This window comes from Silurus aristotelis, assembly GCF_946808225.1.
Source record: "Silurus aristotelis genome assembly, chromosome: 1".
NCBI classification, from domain to species: Eukaryota; Metazoa; Chordata; class Actinopteri; order Siluriformes; family Siluridae; genus Silurus; species Silurus aristotelis.
The window spans coordinates 16914490-16931125 of record NC_139574.1 but is presented as its reverse complement, the minus strand read 5'-3'; the positions used below and the strand labels follow the sequence as shown (position 1 = coordinate 16931125).

Here is a 16636-nt window from a genome sequence, read left to right as displayed (position 1 = left end):
ACTCTAAAGAATCCATAGTGTTAGCATTAGCCGCTAATCAGGAGCACATGTGTACCAAACAGAAAGCCCTGTACCGAAAAAGTTTGGTACGATACATGTATCATTACACCCCTTATTGTCAGAAAAGGTCGACACAACGTTTTATGCATAGCGCTAATCAGTGCCAATGTAATGATTATAAGTTGAATCTTACTTACTTTCAATTCTTATAAGAACCACTACATGCTAGAGTACATGTAAACTGGTAAAAAAGTATTTTAGTGCATTGAACCAAGCAATGAAAAATACTGTTGCAGGTCCAGAGTCAATGTATTGAAAAAACTGTCTGAATATTAATGACAATTGTGGCTTCTGGTGTAGATCATCCGTTGTGCCGAAACACAATCATTTATGTATTTATTTAATTATCCGAACGCAGCTTTTATTTTAGCAACAGTCTCTGATTTAAAATTGTGAAATCATGACATGGCTTGCTAAAAACAAATAATGGAACATTTATTTATGATCAAGCAGAGAAATATATGAGTATTCTGTTTGCTTTAAGTTCAAATTTGATGTGCTGGGATACTGATTGGAAGGTTGGGGGGTCAAGCCCCGGTATCACCAAGCTGCAACTCTTGGGCTCTTGAGCAAGGCCCTTAACCCTCTGTGCTCCAGGGGTGCCATATCACGGCCGACTCTGCGCTCTGACCCCGGCCTCGTAGCAAGCTGGGATATGCGAAGAACAAATTGTGCTGTAATGTATATGTGATGAATAAATAAAGCCTATTCTATTCTATTCTATTCTATTCTATTCTATTATATTATATTATATTATATTATATTATATTTTATTCTGATGTCTGTTTCGAGATGATGGTATTATTTTAAAGTGCTAACATGAAGCACCAAAGTGAAAAGAGAAAATGTGACTTTAAAACGAGGTCTCACATTTATAGCCATGAATGAACTAATCACTACGCATAAAGTAGGTAACTCTGAAATGTAAATCTTTCATGTCAACTGTTTATCAGAATGCATGATCCCAGGAAATCCCAGGAAACTGAGAATTCACACTAGAATATGAGGGTGGTATATTTAAATCCCAGAGCTGCCAGAGACCTGCTGTGTAGCTCTTTTTACTTGATTGTATTCACTCTCATTGGTAAGTTGCTTTGTAAGCAAATGTAAGGTCTAATAAAAAATGGAGGGAGCAAAAAATTTATTCATTAATTAATTAAACACTGACAACGCCAGTTAAACATATGTTGCATTTTGACAGAGAAGGAGCAGTGCGACAAAGTTAACTCTCTTGACACATTATAGAAAAGAAGCAACTCTGGTCCCGGGTGGATCTCGATCACAAGCACAAAGTGATCCTTCTTAAAATGAAATCTTGTTCCCCAAGGATAGAGATGTGTGAAAGAGAGTGTGTGTTTGTGCTGAGGCAGTGAGAATAATCTGTAGGCATGTGTCTGTGCTTCAGGCACCTGTCACTGACATCTACACTATAATGACTTTATAAAGAGGTGTTTAGAATAAAAAAAAAAATATCAGTACTAATTTCAATACTTACAAATTAATTTAGTTTTGTATACATTTTTGTCAAGTGTGTGTGTGTGTGTGTGTGTGTGTGTGTGTGTGTGTGTGTGTGTGTGTGTGTGTGTGTGTGTGTGCATGTGCATGTGCGCATTACGGATTGTATGCTCTAATGGATTTTGTGTGTGTGTAGGTCTGAATGTTGTCTTTCAGTGCACTAACGTCACATCCAGCATGTATTCCTCCTTTGCACCAAGTTTCACAAGATAAGCTGAGGATGTATAGCAAACCTGACCTGCTTTTACTAAAGAGGAAAACATATGTAATAAAGTAACAAACAACACTACAATTCTACAGGAAGGATGTTTACAGTACACACATTAAATCCAATCATGTAAATATCTAAAATCTCTTTAAAAATGTTGATTTAACATGATTTTTCTAATATGCACATTTATAAAAATAAATTCGAAAAGCTAGAATATTATTGGTAATGAATTACTAATGATTGGCATTAGCACTGCTGTGGATTAGGTCTCACAAACAGCAGGAGGATTTCACCAAAACATTTAGCAGAATAAGTGTTATTGTACTACAACCTTACTTTAATATAATTATTGCGATTATATTTTCATCAGATTGTTATAGCATTGCACAGCAGGTAGCATTGCTGCCTCACTGCTCTAGAGACACCAGTTTCATCCAAAACTCATGTTCCATTTAGTATGGAGCTTATGGGCTTGAATAAATGATGAATGTGCTTATAATCCTGCCTATCTAAAAAGACCTGGTCAGCATTCCAGTTTATTCCAAAGGTGTTCATTGGGATCGAGGTCAGGGATCTTTATGGAACTCACTTTGTGCACGGTTGTATTGTCGTGCAGAAACATCGCTGGGCTTCTTCATTTTAGTTAAGGAAAACTGTACAGCTACAGCATATACAGACATTCTGTACAATTGTGTGTTTCCATCTTTGTAGCAGCAGTTTAGGTAAAGAAGCAAATATGGTTGTGATTGCCAGGTGTCCACTAACTTTTTGCCTCATACTGTGGCCAAACACAAACACAAATACATTGTGGTATTTAATTACAGATTTAAAACACTCTTGTTTCCATCAAAGCCCCCCAGAGCGTCTCAAGCCTGTTCAATGAAAATGCCAACTCAGGAATGTAAAGGTCATTTAAAAGACTTTTGTCAATTTGTTTTAAAGCATTTGAGGCTTTGAGTGGTTGTTGTTGATTCATTACTGGCTCAATTCAGGACAATTTTGAAATGCTTGCTTTTAAGTAGATGTTCAATCACATTACCTCCACTTCTCCTAGAACCAATGTCATTCGTATAGTGCTCCCAGTGTATCTCATCGTTTATTCAACTGAGACGTCAGTGTTTTGCCTAGCTCTTCCTCTGTAAGGAGAAATGACAGCAGCTCAAACGGTGCGGTCACATGTTGTTCTGGTGTTTTTCTCTCATGCTGGATTGCTGTCTGACATCCTGTATAGCACGTAAAAAACATCCAAACAGCCCCACCATTTTTTAGCATCTAAAAGCTGTCAATGTCTTCACAATGTATATGGTAAAAAGGTGCACAAATCCATATTTATGTATTATGTACAGTATATATATATATATATATATATATATATATATGAGAGAGAGAGAGAGAGAGAGAGAGAGAGAGAGAGAGAGAGAGAGAGAGAGACATTTTTATTGTGCTTATAGTGCAAAAGTAACAACAGTGTACCTCATATGATTCAGACATACAAAATGCCTCTAGACTTTCTTTTTTAATCTGAAGAGCTCACCCTAAGTCAAGTCGCTAGAGATTTGAGTGGTTGAGATGAATTAGCTGCCATTTCGCCGACGTTGGTGGCATGAAATCCTGATGGGCCGCCGCTGTTCACGGTGACAGCGAAATGATCCCTCCTTTATTAAACGCCTCCGTCCCTATAAAAGTGGAGTAATATACTCTCTCGTCTTACCTGGAGGAAGGAGACACATTAAACATTAATTAAAAGTCACATTGGGAGGGCTTTTCTTATATCAGTCATCCTTTTCTGCTGGCGGATACAAAGCAGATAAGGAACTTTATTACCTTCTCTGATGAAAGAGAGAGAAAGGAAAGGAAAGGAAAGCGAGCAATGGAATGGGAGGGAGGTGATCATTCACATATTGCAAAATACCTGCACAAGTTTATCAATGCTAATGAATTGGGCATGATTTAGCACACTGCGGATTCTTTGTGCATCAGTGCCCCATACTTCTGTGGCATCAGAGTTTGGATGAATAATGTACAGAAATGAAAATAAAGTTCTTGAGAATTTAATCCTGTCCAGCCTGTTTTGGTTCGGTTCGGATCGCTCAAATACTCTACTCGGCTCACTTAACCAGATGCTTGTAATTACTCCATATGCAAACTGCACCTTTTATTATGTTTATCTCTTTTTATGTTTATCATTGTTTTTATCTTCAAAGTTATTGTTTTTATATAAACATTTATTGATAAACCATCCATGGTAAATGAAGAGGTAAATGTAGGTCCTTCTCAAACTCTGCTCTCTGCTGAGATAGGATCAAACTTTTAATGAGCAACGGACACAGGAAACATCAATACTCTGTCTTTAGCATAAATCTGCGAAAGTGAGAGCAAGAAGAGAGCAACACACACACACACACACACACACACACACACACACACACACACACACACACACACACACACACACACACACACACACACACACATCCAGATAACACTTTTATTAGTAGGGTTGTGCAATTAAACAAATTCATGGTCAGAATCTCTGTTTACTTTATAATTAATAATAAATAATAATAAATAAATAATTAATTAATTAAACGTGTGATAGCTGTGATATTGATGAAGTTAATAGATTTTGTTGTTCGTTGATGGTCCTTTAAATCACAAGCTCTGTTTTTTTTTTACATTTTTTTTTTTACATAGCTGAATACTGACATTTATTGTCTCCAAGTTTTATTTAATATTTAATCAAGTAACAGCATTGATTATAATGGCAAATAATTATAATGACAGATGAAGTTAAGTGTAAATATATGAAAGTCTAAAATTATTTTGATTAAATAAATGTGTTTCAGTATTGATTAATTGATCATAGTATTGAATAATTTTTATTTATTTATTTTAGAATTATTGTAGGCATTATTGTGCAGCCCTGTAGTAAAGTACAATTTAATATGTTTTATAATATAAAATAAATTAAACAAATCTCCAGGTGTACATGCTTTCCAGTCTCATGCCCATTAGTTAATGCAGCTGGTGGTTTGTTTAGTTTATTATTATTAAAAAGAATTGAATGCAATGAATACAAACTGTTACTTATAAAAGTTAGTAATGCATTAAAGTCATCTATAAGGGAGACTCGGGATGAATCGCTACCTAAATATTATATAATAAAAAGTGTATATTGTGATATAATGTCGTTTGTATATTTGTATCTTAACTAACAATATGTGTTTTCTCTTCATCAGGTATGGGAAAATAGTGTCAACAAAGGCAATCCTCGATAAAAACACCAACCAGTGCAAAGGTGAGTAGTGCTACTGGGGTGGTCCTTATTCATGTGAAATAGAAACTTAGAATGATTATATTTATGTACGTATGAATTTGACATCGGTAAGTACAAAATATTTACGCTAAATAGCATCCTGTTTATCTAATTTTACGCTCCCAGTATCTGTCATGGTGTATGTGAGAGCAACACCTGTCTTGCTGAACTGATAAATGATTACATGATTTCAAAAGCAGGCTCTTGGGCAGAGGCAGTGTTTGAGTAATTGTACAGATAATCTTTACAACAGGATGAGCGCTAGCGTGCCTGTCGGAGTAGCCCTTCCAGCCGGATAAGAGTTAGCGTGACTAAAAGGGTTGGCGATGGCATGAAACAGACCAGGATGTTCTCCTGTGTTGATGTACAGCACTGGGCGAGATGGAGCGTTAAAAATAGCCATGGGGTGAGGGAGGTGCCAACTGAAATCAATGATTTTGCAGACAGCCTCTTTTCAGGAGACGGTCCGCCATGGATGGAATCTAACAACCCAGTTGCAGCACAATCTGCTGTGGAGTGGAGCTTCTCTAAACTGTATATATATATATATATATATATATATATATATATATATATATATATATATATATATATATATATATATATATATATATATATGTGTGTGTGTGTGTGTGTGTGTGTGTGTGTGTGTGTGTGTGTGTGTGTGTGTGTGTGTGTGTGTGTGTGTGTGCAAGCATGTGGGCGTGTGGTTAAAATCTTATAAATAGTTCTATTATAAAAAGACAAAGTTCTTTTAAAAACATGAGAAACCAAAGTTAATTGAATTCACATCCTTATTAGTTATGGTCAAGTTAAATCCAAACCAGTACATGTCTGATTGCATGTACTATTGTAGAGGAAGAGAGCAAGCGGAACAGAAGGAGAGAGAGAGAGAGAGAGAGAGAGAGAGAGAGAGAGAGAGAGAGAGAGAGAGAGAGAGAGAGAGAGAGAGATGAAGAGCTGAATCAGAGCCTAAAGAAGCAAGGAAATTGCTACAGGCTTTAGAGGGCTTCCTCTTCCCAGAGCTTCCCCCCACCCAGCAAATCCTCCACCCTGATGGGCCCCATGCCAGTGCTGATGTGAGCTGGTCCCATTAGAAGAGCGGGAAGGGGATAAGAGGACAAAAGTACAAACAAATCATTTCATTCACATGTTATGGTTTGGACATACATCGCTGACTTTTGAGAATGCACTGATGTTTTATAGACTTTTTATTGCTATCTTAGAGCTACCTTACTTGCCTTAGGTAAGAATTATGTTTAAATAGGGGCTACCTATTGTATTTTAAGGACACACTCGGAATTTATATCCAATGTCTTAAGGATGCAATGACCACTACAATGTATCACTGTCTAATATCTGTGGGAAGAGAGCAGCCATGTTTGACTACAGTAATACAGTAATCCCACACGTTACTGCAGTTCGAATCTCGCACCCCTGGTTTATCGCAGAATTGCATTTGCCACATGACTAATTTGTTTAGCTGATGAGTTTTATGTTTAAATAATGAAATTGATTAATATTTGATTTAAATTGATAATATATTTATCATGTTTTTCAGTTTATCGCGGGCGGGTTTGGAACGTAACCATTATGATTAACGGGGGATTACTGTATATATATATATATATAAATTGTAGATATATTTTATGTACCCTGAACAATACGCTATTTTGGAGGGTTGCATGACCAGAACTTAAACTTTCTAAATCATCATCAGAATTACAACTTGAAACATGCATTATAGTTAGATAAAATAAAAAATTCAATAATTTTAAATAAAATATAAACAAAAATAAAGTGCCTATCCCAAATACACAAGATATTAAGCTTTTCATGGTTGTGGTCATAATAAATTACTGGCCAGGAAATGTGCAAAAACGAAACAAATAGATAAAATCACCTTTTCCTTTGATTTCTTATATTGTTTAAGCCTTGGGGGAAACTTGCAAATCAAATAAAAAGTCAGTGTTGTTCCATTTAAAGTTCATGCTTTAAACAGTTAGTTAGTAGTTACACCCACACGTGTTTAATTTTTCTTCAGGCAATTTAATTGTTATTATGATTTTATCTTTGTGTACAAGTAGACTCTGTTAGTGAATTTCCCTGTGTCCAGTTTTTCCACAAACACTTCAATGCAGCAATGCAGAAGTAAATCTTAGTACACGAGCTCTCAGGATTCTATCTTTTTCATTCTTGCAAATTTTCTGACCAATAATTTGTTGTTAAGACCCTTAAAAGCCACTAACATGGTGTATATTTCAGTAGAACTTTATTTATATTTTAGTTCAAAGAATCGAATGAAAATCCAGAGTGTAGAAAAACAAATATCAAAAATCATTCTAGTTCCTTAACTGAAGTGATCTTTTTATGCTGTGCAATGTACTTAAAGCTTTAGCTATCCACTGTGCATCTGTATATGACTATACCAGCAGACTGCAGTGTTGAAACTAAACATAAACATTCATGGCCCAACCTCAGTAAAATACTTCACCATGTTGTTATATGCAAAGATTATCAAATGAGGTATTTTCTTTAAAAAGCCCCTTTGGAAGGCATGAGCTCTATTTTGTTATTTACCTAAGTTAGTCTTTTCTAATGCCAGGTTAAAGTCACATCAATTTAAAAAATATTCACATAGATGAAGAAGTCAAATTTTAGATTATGTTGAAAATATTTTATTTACAGATATATACCTCAAATGATCCTCATATTCCAGATAAATTACAATAATTTAAAGGGTTTCTTAAGCAAAACTGCTTAATAATAATAATAATAATAATAATAATAATAATAATAATAATGATATAATGATAATAATAATAATAATAATAATAATAATAATAATAATAGTAGTAATAATAATAATAATGATATAATGATAATAATAATAATAATAATAATAATAATAGTAATAATAATAATAAGAATAATAATAATGATAATAATAAAGAAAGAAGTGATGTGACTAACTTAATTTCAATAATTAAATAACTTTTTCTTCTTATTTTAAAACTAGCAACTTTTTAATTTTAAAATGAACTAATACTGAATAATACGTTTTATTATATAACAAATAAATAAATATTTTATGTACTTATTCATTTGTTTGCTTTCATTTACCTATAATTTGACTTCTCATTCTTTCATCCAGGTTATTACACAACACTCTATTCTTTAATTCTAAAGGGAAGTGTTCATAGCATATGCTGTAAATGAGGGAGTGATGATCATTTAAAAAAAAAAAAAAGAGCTTTGTTAGGAAAAATATTTAAGAACACAAAATACAAATTGTGCAAAATACACTACACAGCTATTTGGGTATAAATAATGTATGTACTCTTTGTGCATCTTATATATGCCTTTATTGGATTGCACCAATACACAAGTGTGTGCTGGTTTGGGAATATTTGTGGGGTCAGAAAACAGAGCACTTTTTTACAAATTTAAGCTGATGCATTGAAGATATCTTGAAATCTCTCTCTCTCTCTCTCTCTCTCTCTCTCTCTCTCTCTCTCTCTCTCTCTCTCTCTCTTCTCTATCTATCTATCTATCTATCTATCTATCTATCTATCTATCTATCTATCTATCTATCTATCTATCTATCTATCTCTCTCTCTCTCTTACACACACACACACACACACACACACACACACACACACACACACACACACACACACACACTCAGTCACTCACTTATACTGCTTTTCTCTACAACTAGTAAAAAGCGATTTTGGAATAGAAATAAAAGACAGAATACTAGAGGGTACATCAGGAAACTATTTTTAATGTAAAAAAAAAAAAAATCTAGTGAAAATGTACTTTTCCAAACTTTGAAAATATCAGGTGTGTAATATGACAAACACACATGTATGTTTCTCTCTATGCTGAGGCTTTTGTTTTCTCTCTTGCTCTGTGTGGTATAAACTGGGTGTATCAATGTGCGTAGAAATGAGATCTCTGCAGTCTTAAACTTGGACCTTCTGTCCCTGCCAACATCCTGGTGACCGCTGTTATGCCTGGGAGGTCAACAACCTCAGAAATGTGCTCTGCTCTCACTAACCAGAAACAGTACTTCCGGCTTGTGGCATTCTGGACACTCTATCAACCCCCCCCCCCCCCCCTTTACTATTAAAGACTTATATAAAGCCTGACTTAAAGACATATCATCTGCAAGTCTCTTGGATATTTCTCTAAACAGAGACATAAACCATCTGCATACTGCTTCCTTTCTTCCTTTCTTTCTGTCTCTCTATTTAGATGTGCTGTACTCATAAACGTCTAAACCATATGTTCTATGCTCAGCATGCTGAATTTATTGAAGGCAGGCAGAAAGACAGAGAACAAGACAGCAGCAGACACACTCCTACAATGCATGATTGGTGCTTTTTTCTTTTTTGTCTGTGGGTTTTTTCAGAATAAGTTTGAATATAAAAGTTCTATATTTGGGACTATGAAAGATAAACAGAGAGAGAGAGAGAGAGAGAGAGAGAGAGAGAGAGAGAGAGAGAGAGAGAGAGAGAGAGAGAGAGAGAGAGAGAGAGAGAGAGAGAGAGAGAGAGAGAGAGAGAGAGAGAGAGAGAGAGAGAGAGAGAGAGAGAGAGAGAGAATTTCAAGATATCTTCAATGCATCAGCTTAAATTTGTAAAAAAGTGCTCTGTTTCTGACCCCACAAATATTCCCAAACCAGCACACACTTAAATGCACACACAAAAGAGCTATGCTAATGTTAGCAATTGTTTTACTCCTTTGTCTACATAAAAAATAGTACAATATTCCAGACACACACAAATGCCCATGCGAATACAATGATGAAGAGAAAGAGTGAGAGAAGGACAGAAAGATAGGGACATAGAGATGGACAGAGAGAAGGTCATAGCATTTTCGGTCTGACTTAAGCTAAGATAACTTTAAATTCAATTGTTATTGTTCAAATTATTATTATATTAAACAATCTTAGTAATTCACAGCACTGAGGTAAAAGTATATATAATATGAGCTTTGTGACAGAAATTTCACACAATCTTATTACTGATTCATTTTCTGTAACAGAATATATATTTGTTAATCATCTGTAAGTGTTTTTCACTGTTAATACAGTGTTATGCTCTAATATTAATTTTTTAAAATTTTTTGTCCCATGTTGTGTGTGTGTGTGTGTGTGTGTGTATGTGTAGGATATGGTTTCGTGGATTTTGACAGTCCTGCTGCAGCGCAGAAAGCCGTGGCCTCGCTGAAGGCTAATGGAGTGCAGGCGCAGATGGCCAAGGTAAGAAGACCCATGCAGCTACACAAAACCTGCTCATGCTCATAATCATGCTGCTAATAACAATGAAGCCACAGTAAAATATCACAGATTATGACCACACTTGATTTAAAGTTGATGTATACATACTGATTCAGTTTCCGTTTATTGTCATTTAGAGCCCCACAAATAAAATACAATGAACCATACATCAAGTAATTCTATATTAAAAACTGCATGAAGGTCTGATGCCAGAGCTTTTCAAAACCCAAAGAAACCAAATCTTAGCATTATCTTACATTTATCTTTAAGAGCTTAGAACACAATAAACATACAAATAATCAAAACCTACAAAAATCTGTGAAAATTTCAGGTTGGATTGAATTTGAAATGGAAATTTGTGTAGATTTGTAAAGTAGGATTTCTGCATTGTGGGATATAAGTGGTGCAATTCTGGATGTAATTCACACTGAAGAGAAGAAGAGCAGCAGGGATAAAGTACAATAGTGCATTATGTGCCTGTGATTTATGACTGACAAAAATAATTTTTGGATCACATTCTTTTTTTTTTTCCTCCCCTGACACATGGAACGCAGTTTCTATTTGTGTAAAAGAATATTGCTCTTCATTTTAAGGGCCAGAGAAAATATCCCTCTGGCTTATCATGTGCCTTATAGTTACAAATCATGCAAAAAAAAACAAACAAAAAAAAAAAAGACATCCAAACACACACACAGATCAGAGATAGAAATAAAAAAATATATAAACAGAGAGAGCAATTTACTTTAGCTTCTGTCAGTATTTCTGTTTATATTATTATTATTATTATTATTATTATTATTATTATTATTATTATTATTATTATTATTATTATTATTTAGTACTTCTAGTAGTAGATCTGATCCCATGTTATAGTCTTTAAAATGAAATCCCATTCATATTAATATATCTTTTGTGTCTGTTTCCTCTTCCTGCTTTCCAAATATACTTATTTACCTACTATCAGTAGTACTAGTAGCCCTCGTAGGAGCAGTAGTAGCAGTTGTAGCAATAATACTTTGATAAGTCAAATGAAAACGTGTGACAATTTGTAGTTTAATATGTAAAAATGTATGGATGCGTTGTCCCCAACCGCTCCTACTCATAACATAAACCACTGTAATAGGTATGTGCAATAAACAGTGTCGAATACAGCCAAAGTTTCTGAAGATATGACATAATTACATTTGTAGATTCTAAATGTATCTTTAGAACAATAAAAGAACAGCAATTAAATCAGTTAAATGGCCTGGCTTAAGGCTCATTAAATTAAATGCAAGCACAATGAAACAGTCTCTTGCTAAGTCCTGCTGAGGCTCTTTTCATTAAGACAGATCTCTTGTTTCAATGCTCCATGCATTCAATTAAAGCACAACTGTTCACTGGATCTTTTTTTTTAAACACATTTCATGTATCTCATCTTCACACATCAATTATGAACATATTTTATTCTACTCTCTCTCTCTCTCTCTCTCTCTCTCTCTCTCTCTCTCTCTCTCTCTACATAAATATGACATCATATCTAAATTATTTGTAATTTAACACATTGACAAAAACTGATGTGGATCTGTAATAAGAATTTTTTTTTTTTAACTTCTTACCAATACAAACCACAACCACCAATTCTTTTTCTGCTTCATTCGAAGTTTGGATTTAGGGGTTTTTATATTCTGACTAAATCCGTCTTCATTTATTTAACATGTAATTCCTTCAGACTGAAAACTTTCCACTTTTAATTAATACAGCAACAACAAATACATTACACAGCTTCACAGTTTATCTCAAATAACTCGTCATTCACTTGAAGTGTTCTATGGCGGCAATTAAAACTGTTCATTTTTCTTATTATTCTTAATAAAATGTTATACAATGTCATTATCAGTCATAGCCACAATGCAGTATGACTTATGGAGAGAAATGACACTAATGTTACACCATGTCACCGAGGTTGTAATTATAGTTGGAGATTAACGAGGAGATACATATTAGAGTGTAGGAAAATGCTTACATGGCATTTCTGCCCAAGTACAAAAGAATTATATGCAAGAGCTCTAATGAATTATAAATACAGACTTCATAAAAATGAAATCATTTACCATAACCCATATTAGCAAGCAAATATAGAATGAATTAAAGTGCAATATTATAAGAGATAAAATAGCCTGAAGTATTATGAGCATTAAAGAGAACCAGTTTGTTTTCTGTTCATTTCTCAGTGGAACTATTGCGTAGAGGAAATGATAAGTCGTACAAACATATTGCAGGCATCCCAGAATTCAACAGCTAAAATTAATTATCACAAAATTCAACTAATACTCAAGTGTAAGGACACTGTGGGATTGGATAACTTACACAATCAGTTCATGTCCCTTCACTGTGACAGAACTGTTGATGCCTAAGGCGGAGAGAATAAGAAAGCCCTACCCCATCTCTCTCTTTTTTTCTTTATCCCTCTTTTTTTCTTTCTGATTGGTAATCACAGTACTATTCCCCCTTTAGCTTATTACATTGAATTACAAGGTGCATTCTTTTGATTGCTGTGTTAGGTTCCCAAAGGTAACAAGAGGCCTTGTTGCTTCCTAGACAGCTGCATGCCTCATTGAACAGAATACACATTAAGTAAAGGTGGTCAGGCCGGGCATTTACAGTAAATTACTGTACGGTGTCTTTTTCTTTTTTTGACGACTATGGGGAGGGGTGAAGGAGTGCTGACTGCTGCACTCGTGTTTTGTTGTGAGCTACGAAGAGAAAAAACAGTCTATTTTTCGCTGACCCAAATCCCCTGAAGACCAAGTGAAGAAATATCTAACCATACTATAGTATAGGACACACAACTAGCTGAAAAAAATGTATCATGTTGCAACAAAATTCAACAAACCACCCACAGGACACATGAGGTCTATAAACCAATGATGCAATAACACACCACCTTCATAAAACTTAAATAAAAAAACCTCTTTCATTAAAAAAAAATGCCAGACATAGCACATCTGCACAATTGTACACACAATTTAAAGAACTGTTCTCTTCGAGCATGTGTTAAACACAGAAGACTGACTTTTAATAATCGAATCCAAGTAATATATAACTGCAGAAATAGTAGAGAAGTACATTGGGGTTAACAACAAACCCCCAACCCCATCGCTTTTAGGAGATTGTGTAACTTGGTTTATTAAGGCTAATCACACATTCATAATCACTGTTTGTGGAATATTTTAAAGAAACCCGTTAAATCTACTGGTTAAACCTTAGCCTGTTGTATGATTATATTTTAGAAATTGGTCAGTTTTAATGCTTTATTTTTTTTCAACTTTAATGTCCATATTCAGGCACATTGGTGTTTAATGTGATGTTGAGCAACCGATCTGGTTCCAAAGATCTGGGGTTAGGGTTAGGGTAAAAATGTTTTATTGTAAAATTTGTCACACCTGTCGTCTCCCACCTGCACACCGACGGTAGAGTGGGATTATTAATGAAGGCAGATTGCTCTGATTATAGCAATTTTGAGTAACATTTTATCTATAGTGATGCACGATTAATCTGCTATCAATTCCGCAATGCAATGATGCAAAATGTAATATCTTGTGCAATTCCAACACAACTGTACGAACCAGTGTAGAATTCAAGCATTCAACAATTTTCAGGAGGATTACATGGTCTATTAAAGGAATTAATGGAAATCTGTGTGGAGTGTGACATTGCTGTTGTAGTGTAAAATGGGGAAGATTGAGAGAAGGCTGAAGTAAGACATTAGAAAGTGCAGCCTTCAGTTTTATAAGGTTTTTCTTATTATTTTACATTGTGTAAAAAAATTGGGATGAATTTTTTCTACTACAGCCCAAGATTTTTTTCTTGTATTTCATTTGAAATGCATTAAGAGTGTGGTAGGTACATGAAATACCAGCTGGTAAGACCTCACCGACTTGCTTTGTAGTCATTTCTCTTTCTGTCAGTATTGTACTGCTTTAGTGTTTCCACAAAGTGAGTTAGCGCACATCCGTTTGCACTGAACTAACAGATAACATTGTCGTTTCCTGGAGTTTGGGACCAGGTTGCTTTACTTAGCCCGGTTATGGAAGAGAAGGAATTTCATTTGTCATGGAAGTCTTAACATTACAGTATTGCAATGCCATAAAATTTGTAATAAAACTTAACAAACTTTAACCTCATATAGAGAGAGAGCAAAAAAGACACTCTGCTTCCCCTGGGAGGCGCCTTAGGATTTATTGCATGCTGTGTGTGTGCGTGTGTGTGTGTGTGTGTGTGTGTGTGTGTGTGTGTGTGTGTGTGTGTGTGTGTGTGTATACAGACATGTGTCCACATTAACCCTTCCAAAGCCATTTCTGCCCAATTTGGAACCATTCTATAATTTCTGATTGCAAAATCTGATTCTAGCACAAAAAAATAGAGAGCTGTCTGATGGATATTTTGTACAAAATAAAAAAATTAAAATAAATAAATAAAAAAAAAGTTGTAAATATTTACAGTAAAGTTTGCAATACTGTACAGTGTAAAAAATGACACTTATTCATATAGCTAAGAACAGCATCTGATGCATAGATAAAGCATATAACTGATCTAAAAGCCAAGAGCTTTATACTGACCCAATAATAGTAGTCTAAATGTGCTGAAGTTTAAACATGCAGTCCTTTGGAGTGTAACTCAAACCCCTACCCACTGAACCACAACCTCTATCTCCTTTATATTGCATTGCTTTAATCACTGAATTAACTAATTATAGAACTTTACTGTTAATAGAATTGCCGGAACACGTTTAACACTCTTTTACACTGCCACCATGACAGCACATATTTTCCTTGTCTCCTGGCATTAAAACAAGGCTGAATTAAACTGAATGTGAGTGTGGGTTTTGAAAATGAAAACCGACAAAATTTAATACTGTGTTGCAACTGTAAATTTAGCAGTTTGTGTTTCTTAAATTCATCTGCTATTCAGAAATATTTCTAATGATAATACAAGGATTAATGATATACTTAGGAGCTACACACAAATATCTCTCATCTTTTCGTTCATCTATGTATTCATGTAAGTGTTACTACATTTTTGTGCTGGATTTTAGTAGGAATGGTTGATCTTTTTTTTAAATCAGAAATAAATATAATTAATGGTAAATGAATACAAATTGAATTAAACATAAAATACATAGCAATAAGAATGGTGGAAATATAAAAAAGGGTTTCTGGTTTTCCGAAGCGGCACCGGTGCTTTCTCCAGCATCTGCAATTTGTCAATGAAAATTGAGTAAGATGTCATTTTTCTCACTAGTGGGATTTGTTCTGAGATTGTTAAACCAATGTGTTCTCTATCTTTTATAGAATCTATGTACCATTCAGTTTTTTATAAAAGTGTAGAGAGTGAGCAAGAGAGATAAAGAGAGATACAGAGAGAAGAGAGAGAGAGAGAGAGAGAGAGAGAGAGAGAGAGAGAGAGAGAGAGAGAGAGAGAGAGAGAGAGAAAGAATAAAGAGGACATGTAAAGTAGCAAAAAAATAGCTCACATCTGTTTTGACTTTCTTTTGTCTTTACTAAAAAAATAAATAAAGCCTTTTCAGTGGCCAACACCTGCTCTCTACACTTTGATATCTAACAGTCCACTGTGCAAGTGTGTGTGTGTGTGTGTGTGTGTGTGTGTGTGTGTGTGTGTGTGTGTGTGTGTGTGTGTGTGTGTGTGTGTGTGTGTATGTGTGTGTGTGTGTGTGTGTGTGTGTGTGTGTGTGTGTGTGTGTGTGTGTGTGTGTGGACACCTACCCTATATGTAGGTGTATACGCTCAGTCAGATGCTCCAACAATCTGTCATGCACAGCAGAGAGTGAGAGCTCAGAGGAGAGTGAAGACACACTGTCACTGTGAGAGAAGGATGCTGGAGATGAGGAAGGTTATGCTTACTCAGCACAGAGGTCTTATAGTCAGGTCTTGCTTGATGCCCTTGATAGCTTAACATTTTTATCCATAACCATTGAATATTATTTAACATTACTGTGTGGATGGAAATGTTCCAGCACACAGGCAAAGTATTTAAAATTTCTTTTGATTACGGAAGGAAAAAAAAAAAAAACGTAAAGCACACATTTAAAATGGAAATGTCCTCTGGGTTCCTTTTTTCAGTACTGCAGTCATTATTTTATTGTATGGCTTTGCTGCGGCTTCCTTATCCTGCTTCAATTTGTCCTCATCAGTCATACCAATTAACTTTAAGGATTATACTCCTCTCTCTCTGTGTGTGTGTGTG

General features: G+C 34.9%; 1 protein-coding gene across 4 annotated transcripts in view; it reads left to right on the top strand.

The window, feature by feature from the left end:
- The window catches only part of rbms3 (RNA binding motif, single stranded interacting protein), a 130613-nt gene that overhangs the window by 36784 nt on the left and 77193 nt on the right, over positions 1-16636 (top strand). For all 4 annotated transcript variants that reach the window (XM_083547586.1, XM_083547584.1, XM_083547585.1 and 1 more), the window contains exons 3-4: positions 5026-5084; positions 10281-10372. In XM_083547586.1, the coding sequence (XP_083403712.1) occupies positions 5026-5084; positions 10281-10372 (151 nt within the window). The remainder of the gene's footprint in view (positions 1-5025; positions 5085-10280; positions 10373-16636) is intronic.